Below are 18,646 nucleotides of genomic sequence, written 5' to 3' on the forward strand. Positions count from 1 at the left end.
TGGACTGACTTCTTTTGCAAATGGCAAGATTTCACTCTTTTTATGGCTGAGTTATATTCCATTGTATGTATATGCTACATCTTCTTTATCCATTCATCAGTCAATGAGCATTTGGGCTCTTTCCATAATTTGGCTATTGTTGATAATGCTGCTAAAACATCAGGGTGCATGTATCTCTTCAAATCAATATTATTGTATCCTTTGTGTAAATACCTAGTAGTGCAATTGCTGGATTGCAGAGTAGTTCTATTTTTAACTTTTTGAGAAAGCTGCATACTGTTTTCCAGAGTGTCTGCAACAGTTTGCATTCTCACCAGTAGTGTAAGAGTGTTCCCCTTTCTCCACATCCTTGCCAACACCTGCTGTTTCTTGTATTATTGATTTTAGCCATTCTGACAGATGTGAGGTGATATCTGTAGTTTTGATTTGTGTTTCCCTGATGATCAGTGATGTTGAGGATCTTTTCATGTGTCTGTTAGCCATCTGTCTGTCTTCTTTGGAAAAATGTCTGTTCATGTCTTCTGCCCATTTTTTAACTGGATTATTTGTTCTTTTGGATGTTGAGTTTTATAAATTCTTTAGATTTTTTGGATACTCACCTTTGCAAGATGTATCATTTACAAATATCTTCTCCCATTCAGAAGTTTGCTTTTTAGTTTGGTTGATTGTTCTCTTCACTGTGCAGAAGCTTTTAATTTTAATGAAGTCCGATGGTTTATTTTTGCTTTTATTTCCCTTGCCTCTGGAGACATCATAAGAAGTTGCTATGGTTGATGCCAAAGAAGTTACTCCCTGTGTTCTCCTCTAGGATTTTGATGGTTTCCCATTCTCATATTTAGGTCTTTCATCCATTTTACATTTATTTTTGTGTATGGTATAAGAAAGTGGTCCAGTTTCATTTTTTTGCATTTTGCTGTCCAGTTTTCCCAACACCATTTGTTGAAAAGACTGTCTTTTTCCCACTGGATATTCTTTCCTGCTTTGTCAAAGATTGGTTGACCAAACAGTTGTGGGTCCATTTCTGGGTTTTCTATTCTGTTCCATTGATCTGTGTGTCTGTTTTTGTGTTGGTACCATACTGTCTTGATCAGTCATTATTTCTTTAAATAAATTATCTACCACCCTTGTCTCTTTTTTCTCCATCTGGGACCCCTATAATGCATATGTTTTTCTGTTTGATATTGTCCAACAGGTTCCTTAAGCTACCTTCACTTTTATTATTATTATTTTGTTCTTTTCTTCTTTTTGCTCCACTGATTAGATGATTTCCACTGCCTGTCTTCCACATTGCTGATCCATTCTTTTACTTAGTCTAGTTTGCTGTTGAACCCCTCTATTGTGTTTTTCATTTCAGCTATTGTAATATATTGTATTGTAAGTCTTTTGACTTCTTTTTGGTACTTTCTTATAGTTTCTGTCCCTTTGCTGAAGTTCTCACTGTGTTCATCCCTTCTTCTCCAGAGTTCGATGAACATCTTTATGAACATGACTTTGAACTCTTATCTGATAGATTACTTACCTCTGCATTGTTAAGGTCTTCTTCTGAGGCTTTGTCTTGTTCTTTCATCTGGAACCTATTCCTCTGTCTCTTCATTTTGCTTGGCTCTCTGTTTTTGTTTTTACGCATTAGGTGAAATAGCTACCTCCTCAGTCTTAAAGCAGTGGACTTGGGTATCAGATAAACCTTATCTTTTGAACTTTTTTAGCTTGTGTTTGTTTCTCAGACCTTTGTGATTGTCTAAGTAGCCTAATTTATTCTTCATAGGTCCCAGCTATTGCAGGTATGCCAAAATGTATCAGTGTTCCAAAGGGAGGGATTTTAGACAGTGCATAGTTTTAATCTAATTGTAAGCCAGATCTTCAGGCAACAGCTTTTAGGGTGTATAAATAGAGTCTTATGGGTTCATAATCATAAACCATGCTGACTTTCAAACCTGAGAGATCTGGATAACAGTTTTAAAAATTATGGCTTTAGACATATGTACAATCCCTTTTCTGGGAAATATCAGCAAAGACAAATGAGGGCACTAATATGGTGATTCTTTACTCAGTTCCCGGGGGCATCTCTGACCCCTGGATGTCCTCAGGCTTAAGCTCCAGAACTAGAAAATAGGCATTTTCACACAAATACTGGGGGGAGTGTTTCAGTCTACTGTTTAGGCAGTGCCCTGAGGGTTGTAGCCTGCCAAGTTCTGTTTTTCCAAATGTTTCAGACCCATGAGGTCCAGAAATGTAATTGTCCCTAGCCAAGAGAGCTAGATGCTCAAGAAGTGTCCCCTGTGAGGGCTGTACATCCCTGCCAACTTTGGTGGGACAGGCAGTGGCTATGGTGCATGAGGGTGGGATGCTTGGCTGGCCAGCTAGAGCTAGGCAGGCTGTGGCTGTGGTGTGTGTGGTGAGAGTGCTCTGACTGGAGCTAGCAGTGAGGGTTAAGGAGGATTTCCTTTGAAACCATGTCTCTGCCTCTCCTACCTGTCTCAATGTGGTCATACCTCTGCTGTGGAGGTGCTGTTTAGCCAGCTTTAGGGTCCTTTTCATAGGGAATTGTTCTATATATATATATGGTTGTAGATTTGTTATGTTCATGAAAGGAGGTGAGTTCAGGATCCTTTTATGCCACCATCTTAAAATCTCTCCTTAATTGATTTTCTTAGAAAATTTCTGAGTCTTTCATTTCCTTTGATTGATTGATTTATTTTTAAGCAAATGCAAAGATATGGATTATTTTTATTACCTTAGCCGGGAGGATGCTAAATACTAGCAAAAACCACATTGAGTATCAAGTACCATTAATTTCTCATATCCTCTACAATTTTATTATAACCCATTGATTTTTAGTCTTTGTGCTTTAAAACTCTACAAGACTTCATTAACTACTCTGAACAATAGGTCCACTTGTTAGGAAGATAAAATAGGTTGAAAACTAAAATATTGCTGGTGGGATCAGAAGTTGTAATACTTTTCTGCTTTTAATTTAGTATCTTTATTCTACCAGATAGGTTCTATAAAAATAAGATTTAAGAGAATTGATCAACTGAGATTAAAACCTTATCTAAAAGGCATAATGACAGAATACGAAACACAAAAGAATAAGAGAATGATATTGAGCTGCAAAATTTAATATTCCATTCTAAGTTTGGATATAACTTACTTATACAATATAGTTTAGCAAGTCTGTGTAAGTAGAGGAAACTTTAGCCAGTTAGTAGAGAAAAAATAAATGAAAAAGTAGCTGTCTTAATAATGAAGGATATTAAACATTTCTTCACTTAGGCTTCTGATTTGATAAAGATCATATGACCTGAAGGAAGGATATGTATGTAACAACACAGTTTCCTAGGGAATCACTAAGAGTGGTGTGCTTAGGCACAAAGAGAGTCTATATGGTAGGTTAGGAAAGTAACAATATCCATTGATACACTCAATTCCTGGATTATGATTTAGTTGAGCTTATTATAAACTAAATTTAATAATTATTCTTGTTTTTTTTCTCAGAAAAAGTCTTTGCTTCTAAGGAAATAGGATGCATATATTTAGACTTAGAGAAAATTGAGGGAGTTAACTTAGTTGTTACTTTAAGGAGGAAAATGTTTTTATTAATGTAATTGCTGTATATGATTGTCTATTATTGTCATATTATTTATCTCAGTAATAGGTGCCATATAGGGAACTTCACTTTGAATCATTAAGTGAATAACCCTTGTCAACCTCAGAGGTTCCCTGATATATTTTTTTCTTTTTCACTGTTAATATTTCACTGTGTAATTACAGCTCCCAATCCCTGTGCAGCTAATGACGGCAAAGGCCCCTGCTCTCACATGTGTCTAATCAATCATAATAGGAGTGCTGCTTGTGCATGCCCCCACTTGATGAAGCTTTCCTCAGACAAGAAGACCTGCTATGGTAAATTTCTTGAAGTTCTTATCTAAAATTCAAACTGAATTCTCTCAAATTGTATTAGTGTTTTTTCCTCAAAGTAAAGCAGAATTTTTAATTCCTTAAAAACATTTGAGGTAGTGCTATTTCCAGACTCTATTGATGATTCATCTACTTTTGGAAAGACTGACAAATTCTTTAAGTGTGTGATATGCTGCACTTTACTATTTTTTACCTTATTCATTTTTTTCTTGCCACTTTCTTATTTGGTATGTTAGCAGAATTTATCTCTACAGAACAGGGAGATTTGTAAGTGAAAGTGCATTTTCAGAAAGTGATGATGTAGGTAACCCATGTAACAAAGAAGTACTTAACAGCTTTAATCTCTTCCTGCTCTTCTAAAGTTACTCTCACATCATTTTATAGGAGATTATCAACTCGAAGGGGGGGAAAATGAAGTAAAATATATAATTTTGATATATTTCTTAAAAATATTTAAACAGCACATTTAAACTAGAAAAAAATGATAATGAAATTTGTGAATGAAATCAGGCTGTGGGTTATTTGCTGTTTTGATTTATTTTAATTTTGAGTAATTTTTGTTATTTGCAGAGCAATTACTTTTAAGGGCAGAAAAGAATGTACTCACAAAATCTTAACTCAGGAATGTAGGCACATGTTGGTTTAATTAATTATATATAATTAATATATAACATATCACAACAACAATAATTCCAAAGAGAGCAATGAAATAATAGAATATCTGTGACTTCTGTTTCTATTTAACCTCCTATTTTACAAACTCAATTCAAAAAACTGACTATGGAAAGTAAAAATGATGCAATGCCTCACAATGTTACTTACTACAGATTTAAAAAAATGTGTAATAAAGCATGCTTTAACATTATTTGAACCCCAATTTTGATAAGGAAAACATGAACATGATTTTTAAATCCATGTTTAAATTTATTCAGAGTATAAAAAATGTTCTTAGATGCCTTCAAAAATCATTTAATTTTGTTACAATTGGGTACAAAGAACAAATATGGTTGTTTGACATTTGCAGAATTCATGTGTTTTAGCATTTGTTTAAAATTCTAAGATCAAATCACTGAGAATTTCTTGGTATTTCTAACTAAAGAAAAATAATGACTTAAGAATTCTAACTTGTTTTACATTTGTTTCTTAAGTATTTTAATTTAAATAATAGATAACTCACCTATGCCCATCAAATCTTGATTATGATTTTCTGTTGTTAAAATTCCATTAAATCATCAACAAGTTATAATTTTAGAATTTATAGATTGCTTCAAAATTGCCAAGCTTATAAGAGAAAAACACATTTCTATTTCTTTTCTAGAAATGAAAAAATTTCTTCTATATGCAAGACGTTCTGAAATCAGAGGAGTGGATATTGATAATCCATATTTCAACTTTATCACGGCCTTTACAGTCCCTGATATTGATGATGTCACTGTTATAGACTTTGATGCATCTGAAGAACGTTTATACTGGACAGATATTAAAACACAAACCATTAAACGGGCTTTTATTAATGGAACTGGATTGGAAACTGTTATTTCAAGAGGTAAGAGTTTTGCACATTACAACTTAAAAAAAAGTCATTCCATTTATATTAATGAGAAGTCTCTTTTGTATTCTTTTCTTATTATTCAATTCTATGTTGTTAATTGAAAGTTAGAATTGATTATTCAGAGATTTAATAATATGCTATGTCTTTACAATTGTAGAATGCTGTACTTATGTTGCACATGATAGTCTGATAACTAGAAATTTAGTTTCAAAAGAAGAAAAAATTCAAAAGGGATCTCTTTGAAGTTTACAGATTTCTAAACAAACATATTTGAAGACTCCTTTTTGCTGATGGGGAGATAGTAATTTGTATACAGAAAATATAGGATATTGGGAAGGACTGGTGTCCCTCTCTGACTCAAGCTTATTATTGACATATCGACATTTTGCACAAATTTCTACAGAACTAGACCACACAAATATGACAGGGAACTTATTTTTCTCCACCTCCTGACCTGGCAGGTTAAATCATAGGTTATTGGTAAATGTTGTTAAATTAACCATTAAAAAAAGGAACTTTCCCCAAAGTAGAAAATATAGTTGAAGTGAAGTTAGACATACATGCAAATGCAGTTGTTGAACTCTAAATATTTAGCATTGAATTCTCCTAGTCTTTGTTTGAATCTTGGTGTATTGTGATTTCTGGATCAGTTATTGTTGTTGTTATTGTTATTATTAGTTTATCTTCATTCTCTTTTCCATGACTGCAAAACCAAACAAGACAGTTTCTGTTCAATTTCATGCTCCATAAGCATGAGAGAGTGATTTGGAAGAGGGTAGAAGAAAGAGTGATCAGTAATCCATGTAGATATATCGAACTCTCATCAAACTCTCATACTAAAAATTTAAAATCAGACCTTATATGAGGAATGATCAGTCTCTTAATGAAAGCAATAAGAAGTGCAGGTTTTAAATTCACAGATTTTCAACAGTTTCCATATATCAAACTTACAAAGCTGGCTTGAGTATCACTAGTAGATCTGAGACTATTTGACCATTAAAGTGCTCTTTTATTTATGCTAGCTCTTTACTCATCTAAGTTTAGTACTAGTAAAGCAACTGGAGTGAATTGGTTCTAAGCTTGTTCAAATATTTATTTCAAACTTGCCATAAGAGAAGAACCTTTATAAAAAGGCTAATGCAAAGATTTTTTTTTTCTTTATACAGGATTTTTTTTAAAAGCGGAGGGGAAAATGGTTGGATAATCATTGTTAGACTAGGTAATGGTCATTAAACACCTTGAAAGATCAGTTAAAGGACATTAGGTGCCTTCTAAGACTGACAGTCAGGTGATCTTCTCATAAGAAATTTATCAAAGTCTAACAGAAAATTGTTGAAGCACTTTATCATGAATGTAAAATCCTTACCAAAAGACTTTGTGAATTGTATGAAGAGATGTTATACCTCAGAAAAATGTGAGGACAACTTTCTGTCTATAAATATAGATTGGTAGCTAGTAGTTATTTGATGAATTTGTCTTTGAGAAAATCACAGACTTATTTTCATTTAGCAGACTCTTTATAATTATTACCAAAAATTGAGCAACGGTATTTTCTAACTAACAATTAACACATATATTCATTAGGATCAATAATCATTTATTCAATCATTTTGACAAATATTGGATTATTTTATATATGATAAGAAATTGAAGGAGAATCAGTATTGGCTGAATAGTATGAAACACAGAACAAGAGGGACACACTATACAAACTGATGGAGCTAAAAAAAAAAATAAATAGAAACTGAATCTAGACTTTACAAGTTGTTGATTTTTATATTAGTACTGAAAATAATGAGAACTAAGGAAGTGTTTCAAGGAGGGAGCAGCTATATGGTTAGGTTTGCTTTTGGAAAATATTGGTTCTAGCTTTTAGGTTTAGTAGAGAATTGAAGAGGTCTGAGATGGGGGTTAGGTGAGCCAGGGACTCTGGGAGACTAGGTCGTTGGCTGGTATAGCAGTTTTAGTAAGGTGTGATAAAAACCTGGACTAGAAAGGAAACAATACAGATAGAAAAATGAGGGAGAATTATAGAAATATAAGAGTGAAAATATAAAGGAACTTAATTAATTGGATATGAAGGTTGAGGAAAAAGCATTGTCAAAGATAAGTCCTTCATTTCTGGCTACCTTACAAGTTGAATGATGTTGCATTTTCCTTTCTTACAGGGTGAAACCTTGTTAAGGACTGATTTATCTTTCCATTAATAGAAAGCTTGAGATGAACTTTTGACAGTTCGGCTTGTGAGCTCATCAAAGTATCTCAAATCCTGCCAGTAATTGTACTTTACTTTATCCTTTCATCTTTTAGATTCCCTGCGAATGTCTGTCTGACCTTTCTCTTATTTCTTACATGCTAGCCTCTGTATCTTCTCACTTCGCTGTCCTTCTTCTACTGGACTTTTTCTTGAGATATTCTTTCTTTCCTTACCTTCCTTAGCCTAAGTCTAATGTGAAACCTGTTTCAAAAATCAGGCTCTACATTTGTCCATTGCCCCAAGCAGACCATTTTCTGAAAAAAACACTGACCCTTCATGAAGGGGTCTAGAAACAGTTTGCTTGCCTTGCCATTCTCCATATCCTAAAATACTAAGCTGTTCTTAATTTCTGTACTACCTACATGAGCTATTTGTTACAGTTACTTGTACAAAGCAAACTTCATTGTAAGTATAAATACTAACACATGACTATAGATGCATTCTTTGTATAAATTAACAAATATTTATCATATGTATATTTGCCTCTTTCACACACAAAAAAGTAATTTTACTCTAAGAAAAAATACTATAACAATTCATAACAAATGTTCTTGCTAGTGGTCTGCAGCCTGACTCCCTGGTGGTGATTAATACTTATCCTTGAATCACTGCTTGGTCCAGATATTTTTCAATTATTGATGCTTTCAGGTTTATTTTTCTGATGTGATGAATAATATTAGCTGTCGTTAATGTGGCAAGCACCATAATCTCATGTAATCTTTACAAACCTATTATTAAGAAATACTTTTATTCTGCAGATGAGAAAGCTTAAGCTTGTGAAAGCTAAAACTCTGTCTCAGAAACAAAGTGAGGAAACAGTGGAGACACATTCACACTCTGGACTGTATGTTTAGAGCTCCTGTCATCCTCATTTACTCTACAATGAAATAATTTGGGACTTCATACCCAGTGGCTTGGTGTTGTCCTTTTATGCTCAGTTGCCTTTTATACCTTACCATTATACCTTACTAGATAAAAGATTGTCCTCCTCACACTCTAAATTAACATAGCAAGAAATTAACTTGCAATTAACATAGTAAGAAAAAAAGAAGACATTACTAGAACTTAAAGTTCCTTATATAACTGGGAGTTGCATAGTTGAGTTTTCACATTTGTCTCTATTCTTCTTTTATCTATCATTTATTCTCCAGGCAGTGCTTTGAAGTAAATGTTACTTTCTGTTTTTAAAAAATGAGAAGGCATTTAATTCAGGTTTCCCATGCTAGGAAATAGCAGAGCTTTGTTACATTCCAAGTTTGAATTGATTCTAAGGCGAATGCTGTCTTTCCCCCTGAGCATCCCTTTCTTTTACAAATAAGGAACTTTGGCAAGTAGAGAGCAGAAACTTTATTATAACCACATGGCTTGTACAAAATTTATTTCCAATGTTCACTTAATATACACTCAGCATACTCCACTGATTTCACCTAGTAGCACCTGGGTGAAGTATAGGGTTATTCCACCCCTCTGCCAATAGTTTGACTAGTTATTCTGATATATAAGAAAATGCTTTTAGAGATATGTTGGCAGCTTTATGAGGTTCCAGGCTACTGTCAATAAAAATTCACTTTTTATTGGAAAAAAATCCTGATGTATCTGATTATTCTAGGGCAAAGTGAATTGTTCACTTCCGGGAAATTAAGGACTCAACTTTGGGCAAGTACCATTGATTGAACAAAGTATTTTTTTAGTTCTAGAGTCATCTACCATCTGAAAGAACTAGACTATTGAGTTAAGCAGATGCTAAAATGAACAAAAGGAAGATTAATACAAATTAGAAGTTATCAGTTTATAAAGAACACTCATTTATATGGTAGGGAATTATCATATAATCATATGCTTTTTTAACTACAAAAATATAAACCTCTTTAAATGCAGACCTTATGATCACATTGCTACTATATAAAATTTAATTCTCAATGATACTTTGAATCTAACTGGACCTATTTCAAAGTAGATTTCCATTATTATTTGAAATTGTTATCTACTTCTGCCACTAATTATTTTGTCAGTGAGTATTAAGATTTATTCATTCCCTCTATTTTGCAAGACACCATATTTAATTGTACCCAGTAATAAAAATGCTTAGGGGAAAAAAAAAATATTGTGAAAATTGGTCCAGAGAGAATGAAGGAGATGAAAACAGGTCAGTAATAACAGTGAGATCTAGATTTTGGAAACAGGCCTTGAATTCAAGTAGAAAGTTTGGATAGGGAACATCTGTTGTTTTGCCTATTTCTGAGTAGGATTTTCAATTTTCATTTTCACCCAGGAAACCTTTCAGTGGAAGAATGTCTACATCTGTGATTTAAAAAAAGAGAAAAGAAAAGGAAAAAAAAAAAGGGAAAGAAAAGAAAAACCACACCTATAAATGCCATTTCTTTGAGAACAATGTTATCTATAGCAGTGAGTGCTAAATGAGCCATACTTCCTATGTTTATTCTTTATCTTTTAGTAAGAAGTATAGAATGTTTTTATTTTTTCCCCATAGGGAAATTCTAAATGTGGATTCTATATGTGAAACATTAGGTGGGTGGGGAGATGGCTGTATTTAACTAAGACCAGTCTATAACCTCAGGCAGCTTCATATCTGATAAAAGAATGAGATACAAACAACTAACTAAAATGTAAGGTTAAATGAGATATAGAGTTTAATAAGGGGGTAAACTACTTAGAAAATTAGCACAAGGAGGGTGCCTGGGTGGCTCAGTTGGTTAAGCAACTGCCTTCGGCTCAGGTCATGATCCTGGAGTCCCGGGATCGAGTCCCGCATCAGGCTCCCTGCTCAGCGGGGAGTCTGCTTCTCCCTCTGACCCTGCCCCCTCTCATGTGCTCTCTCTCTCTCTCTCATTCTCGCTCTCTCAAATAAATAAAATCTTTAAAAAAATAAAAAAAATAAAATTTAGAAAATTAGCACAAGGAATACTAAGTTATTATACGGGATCACCAAAGTGCCCACTTAGGAAATAGTAGTCAAATTAGACCTTGGGGGGAAATGGTAACAGATCAGTCCAGGTTGAGATTATCAGTAGTCACAAAGCTCTGGACACTTTATATGAAGGGAAGAGCAACTAGTGAGCAGTAGCTAGACCTTCAAGAAGAATAAATTATAAGGTTAATGTGACAGCAGAGCACAAAGGGTTTTACATCAGGAAGAGGAGCATTTTTTTGTATTTTTGTATTTTTTTTCTCCTAAAGACAATGGGTAACCACTAAAGACTTTTAGAGCTGGTTATAGGTGATTCAAACTCTTTTGAAGATAAATTAGGTGGAAATCTGAAAGACTGAAAAGTAAGAAATTATAGATAAGGATACAGCTAGAAGGTTAAGAAAACCTAGAGCAAAAATTAGGCTAGAACAATGAGAGATATAAGAAGGTGACAGACATCAAGGGTATGGTAGAAAAAACAAAAAAACAAAACAAAACAAAACAAAAAAAACCTGATGGCTGGGAGAGAGGTGAAGTTAACCAAATCATTGGGAAGATGTTGGAGACATCGATCCAGATGAAAATAAAATAGACAACCTTACTTTGGACATTTCCCCAAATCAGCAGTGAATTGTTCCTGTAAAATATCAGTAGTTACAGGTTTAGGAGATTAAGAGATATGACTAGTGAAAAAGTTGCAATTCTGCTTCATATTCTCTAGGAAAAAAACAACAACATAGGTTTGGGATACATATATATGTGTTAAAACTGACAAAACCAAGACAATAATAAACACTAAATTGTTCAGAGTTGAAGCATAAAATTAGTTAGGGTATATAGAGAAGGCTCCTAATGTATTTGTAATATTCTATTTCTTAGGCTGGATTGTGTTTATGGATGTTTTGTTAATTTGTATACCATGTGTTATATATAGTAATATGTGTGTGTGTGTGTATACAGTTTTGCATAGTTGCAATAAATTGAATATTTAATATTTACAAAGTTCCCTTGAAAAAGCTTTGCAAAAATGTTACCAATTCATTTTTTTTTTACTTTGCCCCTAAAAACAGATACATAATTGCCCAGAAACCCACTTCAAGTGAGTTTTGATTAGATATAGACATTTCTGCCCTCAGAAAATTGTGACAGTTGGAATCCCTTCCTTCTTTGAAGGCATATCCAGTTTTGGGCAAAAGCCTTTATGCCCACCTCCAGGACACTGGTGTCAGCAGGTCCACTGCTTAGGGGGAAAAAAGAAAGAAAGAAATTTCAGAAACAGAATTGACAACCATTGTGTGTGTGTGTGTGTGTGTGTGTGTGTGTGTGTGTGTGTGTGTGTTTTCCATTTAGATTTATCTAAATGCCAACGAATTTATGTGCTTACCCCATTCCTCTTTCATCTAAGGCCTTTCTACTGTGATCATTTTTCTTCTCTGACCTATGCCTTTTAATGTTCCTTTAGTTTAGTGATAATCTGTTAGTGATAATCTGATATGTTGTCTGAAAATATATTTATTTAGCTTTTGTTTTGGATATTTTTTTCTAATCATGGTAAAATACACATAAAATTTATCATCTTGACCCTTTTTAAGTGTAAAATTCAGTAGTTTTAAGTACATTCACACTGTAAACCAATCTCCAGAACTCTTCATCCTGTAACTGAAACTTTATAGCCATTGAACAACAATTACCAACTCCTGGTCATTCTACTCCCCAAGTGTCCACCATTCTACTTCCTTTGTCTATGAATTTAAGTGCTCTAGGTGCCTCTTAGAAGTGGAATCACACAGTATTTGTCTATTTGTGAAGGGCTTATTTGACACAGCAATATGTCTGCTCCATATTGTAGCAAGTGTCAGAATTTATACATATATATTGGGTTTTGTTGTTATGGTGGTGGTAGTTGTTATTGTTGTTTTTACAGTAGCCATCCTAATGGGTGTGAGGTGGTTTCTAACTGTGATATTGATTTGTGTTTCCCCTATGATTAGTGATGTTGAACATCCTTTCATGTTCTTGTTGGCCGTTTCTGTACCTGCTTTGGAGAAATGTCTATTCCATCCCTTTGCCTGTTTTTAAGGAAAAATATTTTTGTTGTTGTTGAGATAAAGATATAAAGATAATTTTGTTGAGTACAAATTTTAAGTTGAGTTATTTTCTCTCAACCCTTTGCAGATATTAATCTACCATCTTTTACATTCTTTATAGCTATTAAGAATCTCTGTCTTTAACTAACTAGATGCTTTTAATGTTCTTTCTTTGTCTTCATGACAATGTTTTAATTTAGCCACCAAGAGTCTGTTGTGCCTCCTATGGGATCATGTCTTGCATCAGCCAAGGGAGGAGAAAACCCTCAAATATTATCTTTCACTATTTTCTCTAACCTAGTCTATTTCCTCTTTGGAAATTTTGACTGGATTTGCTAGACTACTCATTCTCCATCTCATTTAACCTTTTTGCTTCTCTGTGTTGCCCTGGCTAACTCCTACAATTTGCCTTGTAGTTTACTGGCTGAATTGTGTCTAAGCTGCTGGTTAATCCATTTAAAACATTGCTTCTTTTTAAATATTGTTTAAAAAATATTTAAGTGTCATTTTTGGTTCTCACTTATGTCTTTCAAGAGTATTTTTTATAATAAATTATTGACAGAGCACCTGGGTGGCGCAGTTGGTTGGGCACCTGACTCTTGATTCCTGCTTGGGTCATGATCTTATGGGTATGGGATCAAGCCCTTTATCAGGCTCCACACTCAGTAGGGAGTCTGCTTGAGATTCTCTCTCCCTCTGCCCCTCCCCCCACCCACATTCTCTCTCTCTAAAATAAATAATCTTTAAAGATAAATAAATAAATTACTGGCTTTGCTTATTATTTCAAAGCATATGCTTTCCTTTAAAATATTCCACTCATTTTTCTTTATCTTGCACAATAACATAAAAACATGTAGGCTTTGGAGGTTTAAATCTGTTGTTGATTTTTCTCTTAACTCTTGCTCTTATGTTTCATTTCTTTTTGTGTTTTATTTTTTTGTTCTAATCTACTATGAGAATGAACTCAATCTAGGGAAATTGTGAGGGCCTGGGTTGAGGAATTTTTTCTTACATAGAGGATTTGAATTTGCTTCTGCTAGAGGGAAGAGAGTCACTGTAAACTGGAAATCACTTGAATTTCATTATCCCCTACCAACCAGTGGTTATCTTGTTTATAAACTAGTAATTTCTTGCTTCAGTATAGACCTATGCTCAAAGTTTTTGTTTGTTTGTGTTTGGTTTGGGCTTGGTTTCGTTTTGTTGTGTTTTGTTTTCTGTACCAGAGAAAGAACAGAGAAAATAAGTTTTGTTTCTATTTTTAAATTATTCTCCTTTTTAAGCAGGCAAGGAGATTTTTTTTTTTTCCCATTCACCTATCAGTGATGATGTATACCCTTCTAATATACCTGGTATTGTTTTTGTTTAGCTCTCCTAGTATTTGTGCATTTAAAGACCAAACCCACTTGCACTAAGCAACTAATATTCCATGTACCTCTAGATTATCACTTGATTTGATTTCTCAGGTTTTTGTCTCTATGGCTGCACCAGACTCTGTATTCTCATTTGCCTTCCTTTATGGTTTTAGCTAACAAACAAGTCTATCTTAGCATGTAGAGACTTTCCTGTCTTGTGATCCTGATAAATCATTTAAAAGTTACAATTTATCATTTTTCAGAAAACATTATTGCAGTGAAGGACTTTTCAAAATATCTAATCTGTTTTGGCTCAAGAGGTAAGGGTCCCTCAATACAGAAAATTGAACTCTTTGAGAAATTTGCTCAGAAGTCTTTGACTTCCTTGAAAACAGGGGTTGAGTTAGAATTTATTATTTCAATGTTTTTATCAAGGAAAGAAAAATTTCACTAAACATATGGCAGTTTTCATCCCTCCCCACCCTTATGGTGAATTTACCAGGTGAGTCTAAAAAAAAAACAAAAAAAACAAAAACAAAAACAAATAAACAATGTAGGTATTAAGAATGGTCAAAAAAGACAAAAGTTTTATTTTAGACTTAAAGTTGATAATTAAAAAATCTAATCTAGTGGGTAAAAAAAAGGTAAGGATAAGAGCATGAGAATTAATATTGGGTGAGTATGTATTTTGATATGTATTTACTCTTGAGAATGAACTTGAGGACCTTATCTGATAGTTCTAACTCAGCTCAGATAGCCTTAAAATTATAGATTGTACATGTCATGAATTTTTTCATCAGTTCATTAAAAATATTTATGTTGGGCGCCTGGGTGGTTCAGTTGGTTAAGCAACTGCCTTCGGCTCAGGTCATGGTCCTGGAGTCCCAGGATCGAGTCCCACATCAGGCTCCCTGCTCGGTGGGGAGTCTGCTTCTCCCTCTGACCTTCCTCCCTCTCATGCTCTATGTCTCTCATTCTCTGTCTCACAAATAAATAAAAAAAATAGAAAATAAAAAATAAAAATAAATAAATAAATAAAAATATTTATGTTGAAAACAGTGTTGTATACATTTGGGAAGGGAGGTATAAAGATATATTAGCAAGGAACCTACCCTCAAGAAGTATTTGTGAGAGTAGTAATATGTCAACAAATAACTATCACATTAAGTACAAAGGAACTGACCAGATACAGTCCTATTAGAGACAAACTTTCTGGCTGGAATATATAAGAGAATTGATTAGGTTTTTGTTGTTTGAAGGGTGATGTTGCCAATCAGCTTGCTTATTTTTGTGTGAGATTCAGGTAAGTGGACATGTGATAAGATATGGAGGTACGGGTAATTCCCTGTAGCTTAGAAAGGTCAGGACAAGTCTGGAGATCTGACAACAACATCAGTATGACTGAAGTGTGAGGTAGCTGGTTAAAAATAGTGAGAAATAAAGTTGGAAAGGTAGTTATATTCAGATTATATAGAAAACCAGGCTAAGGAATTTAGACATCACTTTCTGAGTGATTGGAAACTATTAAATATCTTTGGGACAAACAAAGGTCATGATGCAGAGCTCTCTAGTCAGAAAAATAACCTGGCTGCAACTAAATCATTTGGTTGGATGAGGAAAAAGACTGGATGCTATTGCAGTGTTAAAGACAGAAATAGATTTGAAAGAGCATGAACCATAGAATTGACAAGGACTAAATAGGTATTAATAGCTTACATTTGGCTATGCTTCTCAATTTAGGAGTGCAATGTATTCTCTAGACCATGTGATTAGGAGTCAATCAGAAATAAATAAAAGGATTTTGAGCAGCGGAAACAGCCAAAAACAAAAACCAAAAACTTTGAATAACATGTATTTTTGAGGAAATAAAAACACATTGTGTTATTTTTGCCAATACCAAGCAATCCAGGGTAAAAATGCAGAAAGCATTAAGTCCTTGGATTGGCAAAATACCCCTCAATCCGGCATTAAAGTGCTTCAATACACATCATCTAATGTAATATTCACAGCAATCCTATGTATTATCTGTAATTAGCCTCATTTTCCTGATAAGAATAGAGGCTGAAATTTAAGTGACTTGGTTAAAGACAAAAAATAGGCACCCAACCTAGACCATGAAACCAGATCTTCTCATTATAAATGTAAGACTGTCTTGAAGCAACCAATTAAGTCCAGAGGGTAAAGGAACAGGAGGAGTAAATATCGTGGGTGAGGCAAATAAATAAGTCTCAGCATGGCAGGTTTAGCTTTACAGAGGTATTGTATTATTTTTTCTCAAGAAAAGGGATCTGGATGAAGATAACTGAAAATAAAAAGAAATTTTGACCATTCGGTTGAGAAATAAAGCTCACATTTAAGATTAGCCAACTTACCAGTAAATTAATGATGAAAGGTAAATTGCAGAGCAGAAGATGTTGTTAAGAAGAGAATTGAAACAAGGAGAATATCTCCTAAGAGTGCTGTGACTAAAAGTTACTTAGAAATAATAAGACGATTTTTGAGCAGAAAGTAGGCTCTGTCAAGATTGGAGGACAGAAACATGTGGTAGACCACCATGCCAATATTACTGTTACAAGAGACCCAGAACTGCCAGGTCTCTTTGTCTTATTTTGGTCTTTTAAATTTTAAAATAATTAGCAAATTTTACAAATCTGGTGTTTTCACCTTCACATGAAAATCTAGCTTTGTGGCATCTTTTAAAAATGATAAAAATGGAAGACCTAGCCATTTGAAGAGCTAAGCAACAGCTGCTCTGTGATTCTGGAAGCATGTGGGTTGGAACCACTGCCTTGGAGCAGGGCCTGGGAGCTAGTTAGAACTTGCAGAATGTCTGAATGACTGAATCAGAGTCTTCCTTTTTTACAATCTCCAGAGGTCTTGGAAGTTTGAGTAACACTGGTCTAAAGAGCTCTAGAGATTCAGTATGCTTGCAAGTAACAAAATTTTGTGTAATAAAGACAAAACCAAATTAGACTATTCAAGTGCCACCGATTGGGCACTACACTGGCCTACTTTATAGGTTAATATGTTAAAAAGATTTTCCAGTAAATATGTTAAAAAGATTTTCTAGGATCCATCATTTTATATACTTGATTTTAATGTTTCTTTAATTAAAACGTACAATTGCATTTAAGCCTAAATTCTATCGTTTTTTAAAGATGCCTAATTAAATAATCAAGGAATAACAACCCAAATATTCATATCGGCTGTAATGAATCGAAACTTAATTAGATTTCAGTAATTTCTGGAGAATCCGTGTTGGAGGAATATTAAAAGGATTTTGTTTCTTTGCTCATATCTCAGTCAATTTCTGTTAATTATCTATTTTGAAAGATGTTCAACTCTGGTGATTGTTTTAGGAAAGTTTAATTGTTCTATTTCATTTCAGGAACAAATTGGCACTTTAAAACACAAAATAGCCCATTTGTTGATGGCCCACAAGTACTTTTTCCTAACCAGAAAGATGTGCTACCAACTGGAGAAGCTTTTACTCTAATTTGAATTTTGGTCACCTTGGCCCATAAGACTGCTGCCTGTGTCTGCTGCTAAGTGTTTACTAGTGAATCATTGAGTGTTAGTGTAATTTCAATGCTAATTGTTGCTTCAGGTTTTCAAATGGCTCAGCAGTAAGACATTAATGATTATTCATGCCTTAAGAAGGGCTGATAAGGGAATGAGATTACAATCTTGTACAATTTTAGCTAACAAATTGAAGGGTAAATTAAATTTTCCCTGAGACAGAAAATAACTTACTTGGAAAGTCAAAAAAAATGAGAAACTTCATTCACTTTTAATTGTCTCTTTCCTGTTTTACAGATATTCAGAGTATCAGAGGGCTAGCAGTGGATTGGGTCTCACGTAATTTATATTGGGTTAGCTCCGAATTTGATGAAACACAAATTAATGTGGCACGACTAGATGGCTCTTTGAAAACCTCAATTATCCATGGAATCGATAAGCCACAGTGTCTTGCAGCTCACCCAGTCAGGGGGTAAAGTATGATTATTTTTTGTAAAGTTTTTCAAAAATCTCACACATTTTTGCCCTGATTCTATATAAAAACTTTGTTTAATTCAGAGGAATTAACATATCAGCTATACCAGTCAATAAAAGTGAATATGGAAATTGTAAAAGAGATCCCTGGTTAGAGATTTCTGTTCTCTGCATAAAACCAGATTTTTATACGTTATTGCAAGAATTTATTAATTTGTTTCTAAGGAGTAACAGTTCAGAATAAAAAAGAAGAAAAAAAGGAGATGCAGGGAAAAGTGACTGATTTTATTTCAAACACCAGTTGTTAATAACATATTTACTGTGTGCTGATGTTATTGTCACTGCTAAGTAAATCAGTTTTCTCCCACCTTCTGGCTAATCATCATGTACCATGTAGAGAGCTTGTGTAGGGTTAAAATACTTTCTCCGCAGTGCTTTCAATGGGAATGACTGAAATGATTTTGTTTAATTCTTTGGTATCTGGTTTCTCTAAACTGGGAGGATTCACTCTGGTTGAATTACTTTAAATAGAAATAATTTACGATAGTCATAGGTAAA

General features: G+C 33.9%; 1 protein-coding gene across 2 annotated transcripts in view; it reads left to right on the top strand.

The window, feature by feature from the left end:
* The window catches only part of LRP1B (LDL receptor related protein 1B), a 1,880,289-nt gene that overhangs the window by 1,275,095 nt on the left and 586,548 nt on the right, over positions 1-18,646 (top strand). For both annotated transcript variants that reach the window (XM_088022156.1, XM_088022157.1), the window contains 3 exons: positions 3,772-3,903; positions 5,237-5,464; positions 17,912-18,086. In XM_088022156.1, the coding sequence (XP_087878282.1) occupies positions 3,772-3,903; positions 5,237-5,464; positions 17,912-18,086 (535 nt within the window). The remainder of the gene's footprint in view (positions 1-3,771; positions 3,904-5,236; positions 5,465-17,911; positions 18,087-18,646) is intronic.

This window comes from Eumetopias jubatus, unplaced genomic scaffold (assembly GCF_037043125.1).
Source record: "Eumetopias jubatus isolate StellerSeaLion01/CBP00866 unplaced genomic scaffold, mEumJub1_p1.0 scaffold_3, whole genome shotgun sequence".
NCBI classification, from domain to species: domain Eukaryota; kingdom Metazoa; phylum Chordata; class Mammalia; order Carnivora; family Otariidae; genus Eumetopias; species Eumetopias jubatus.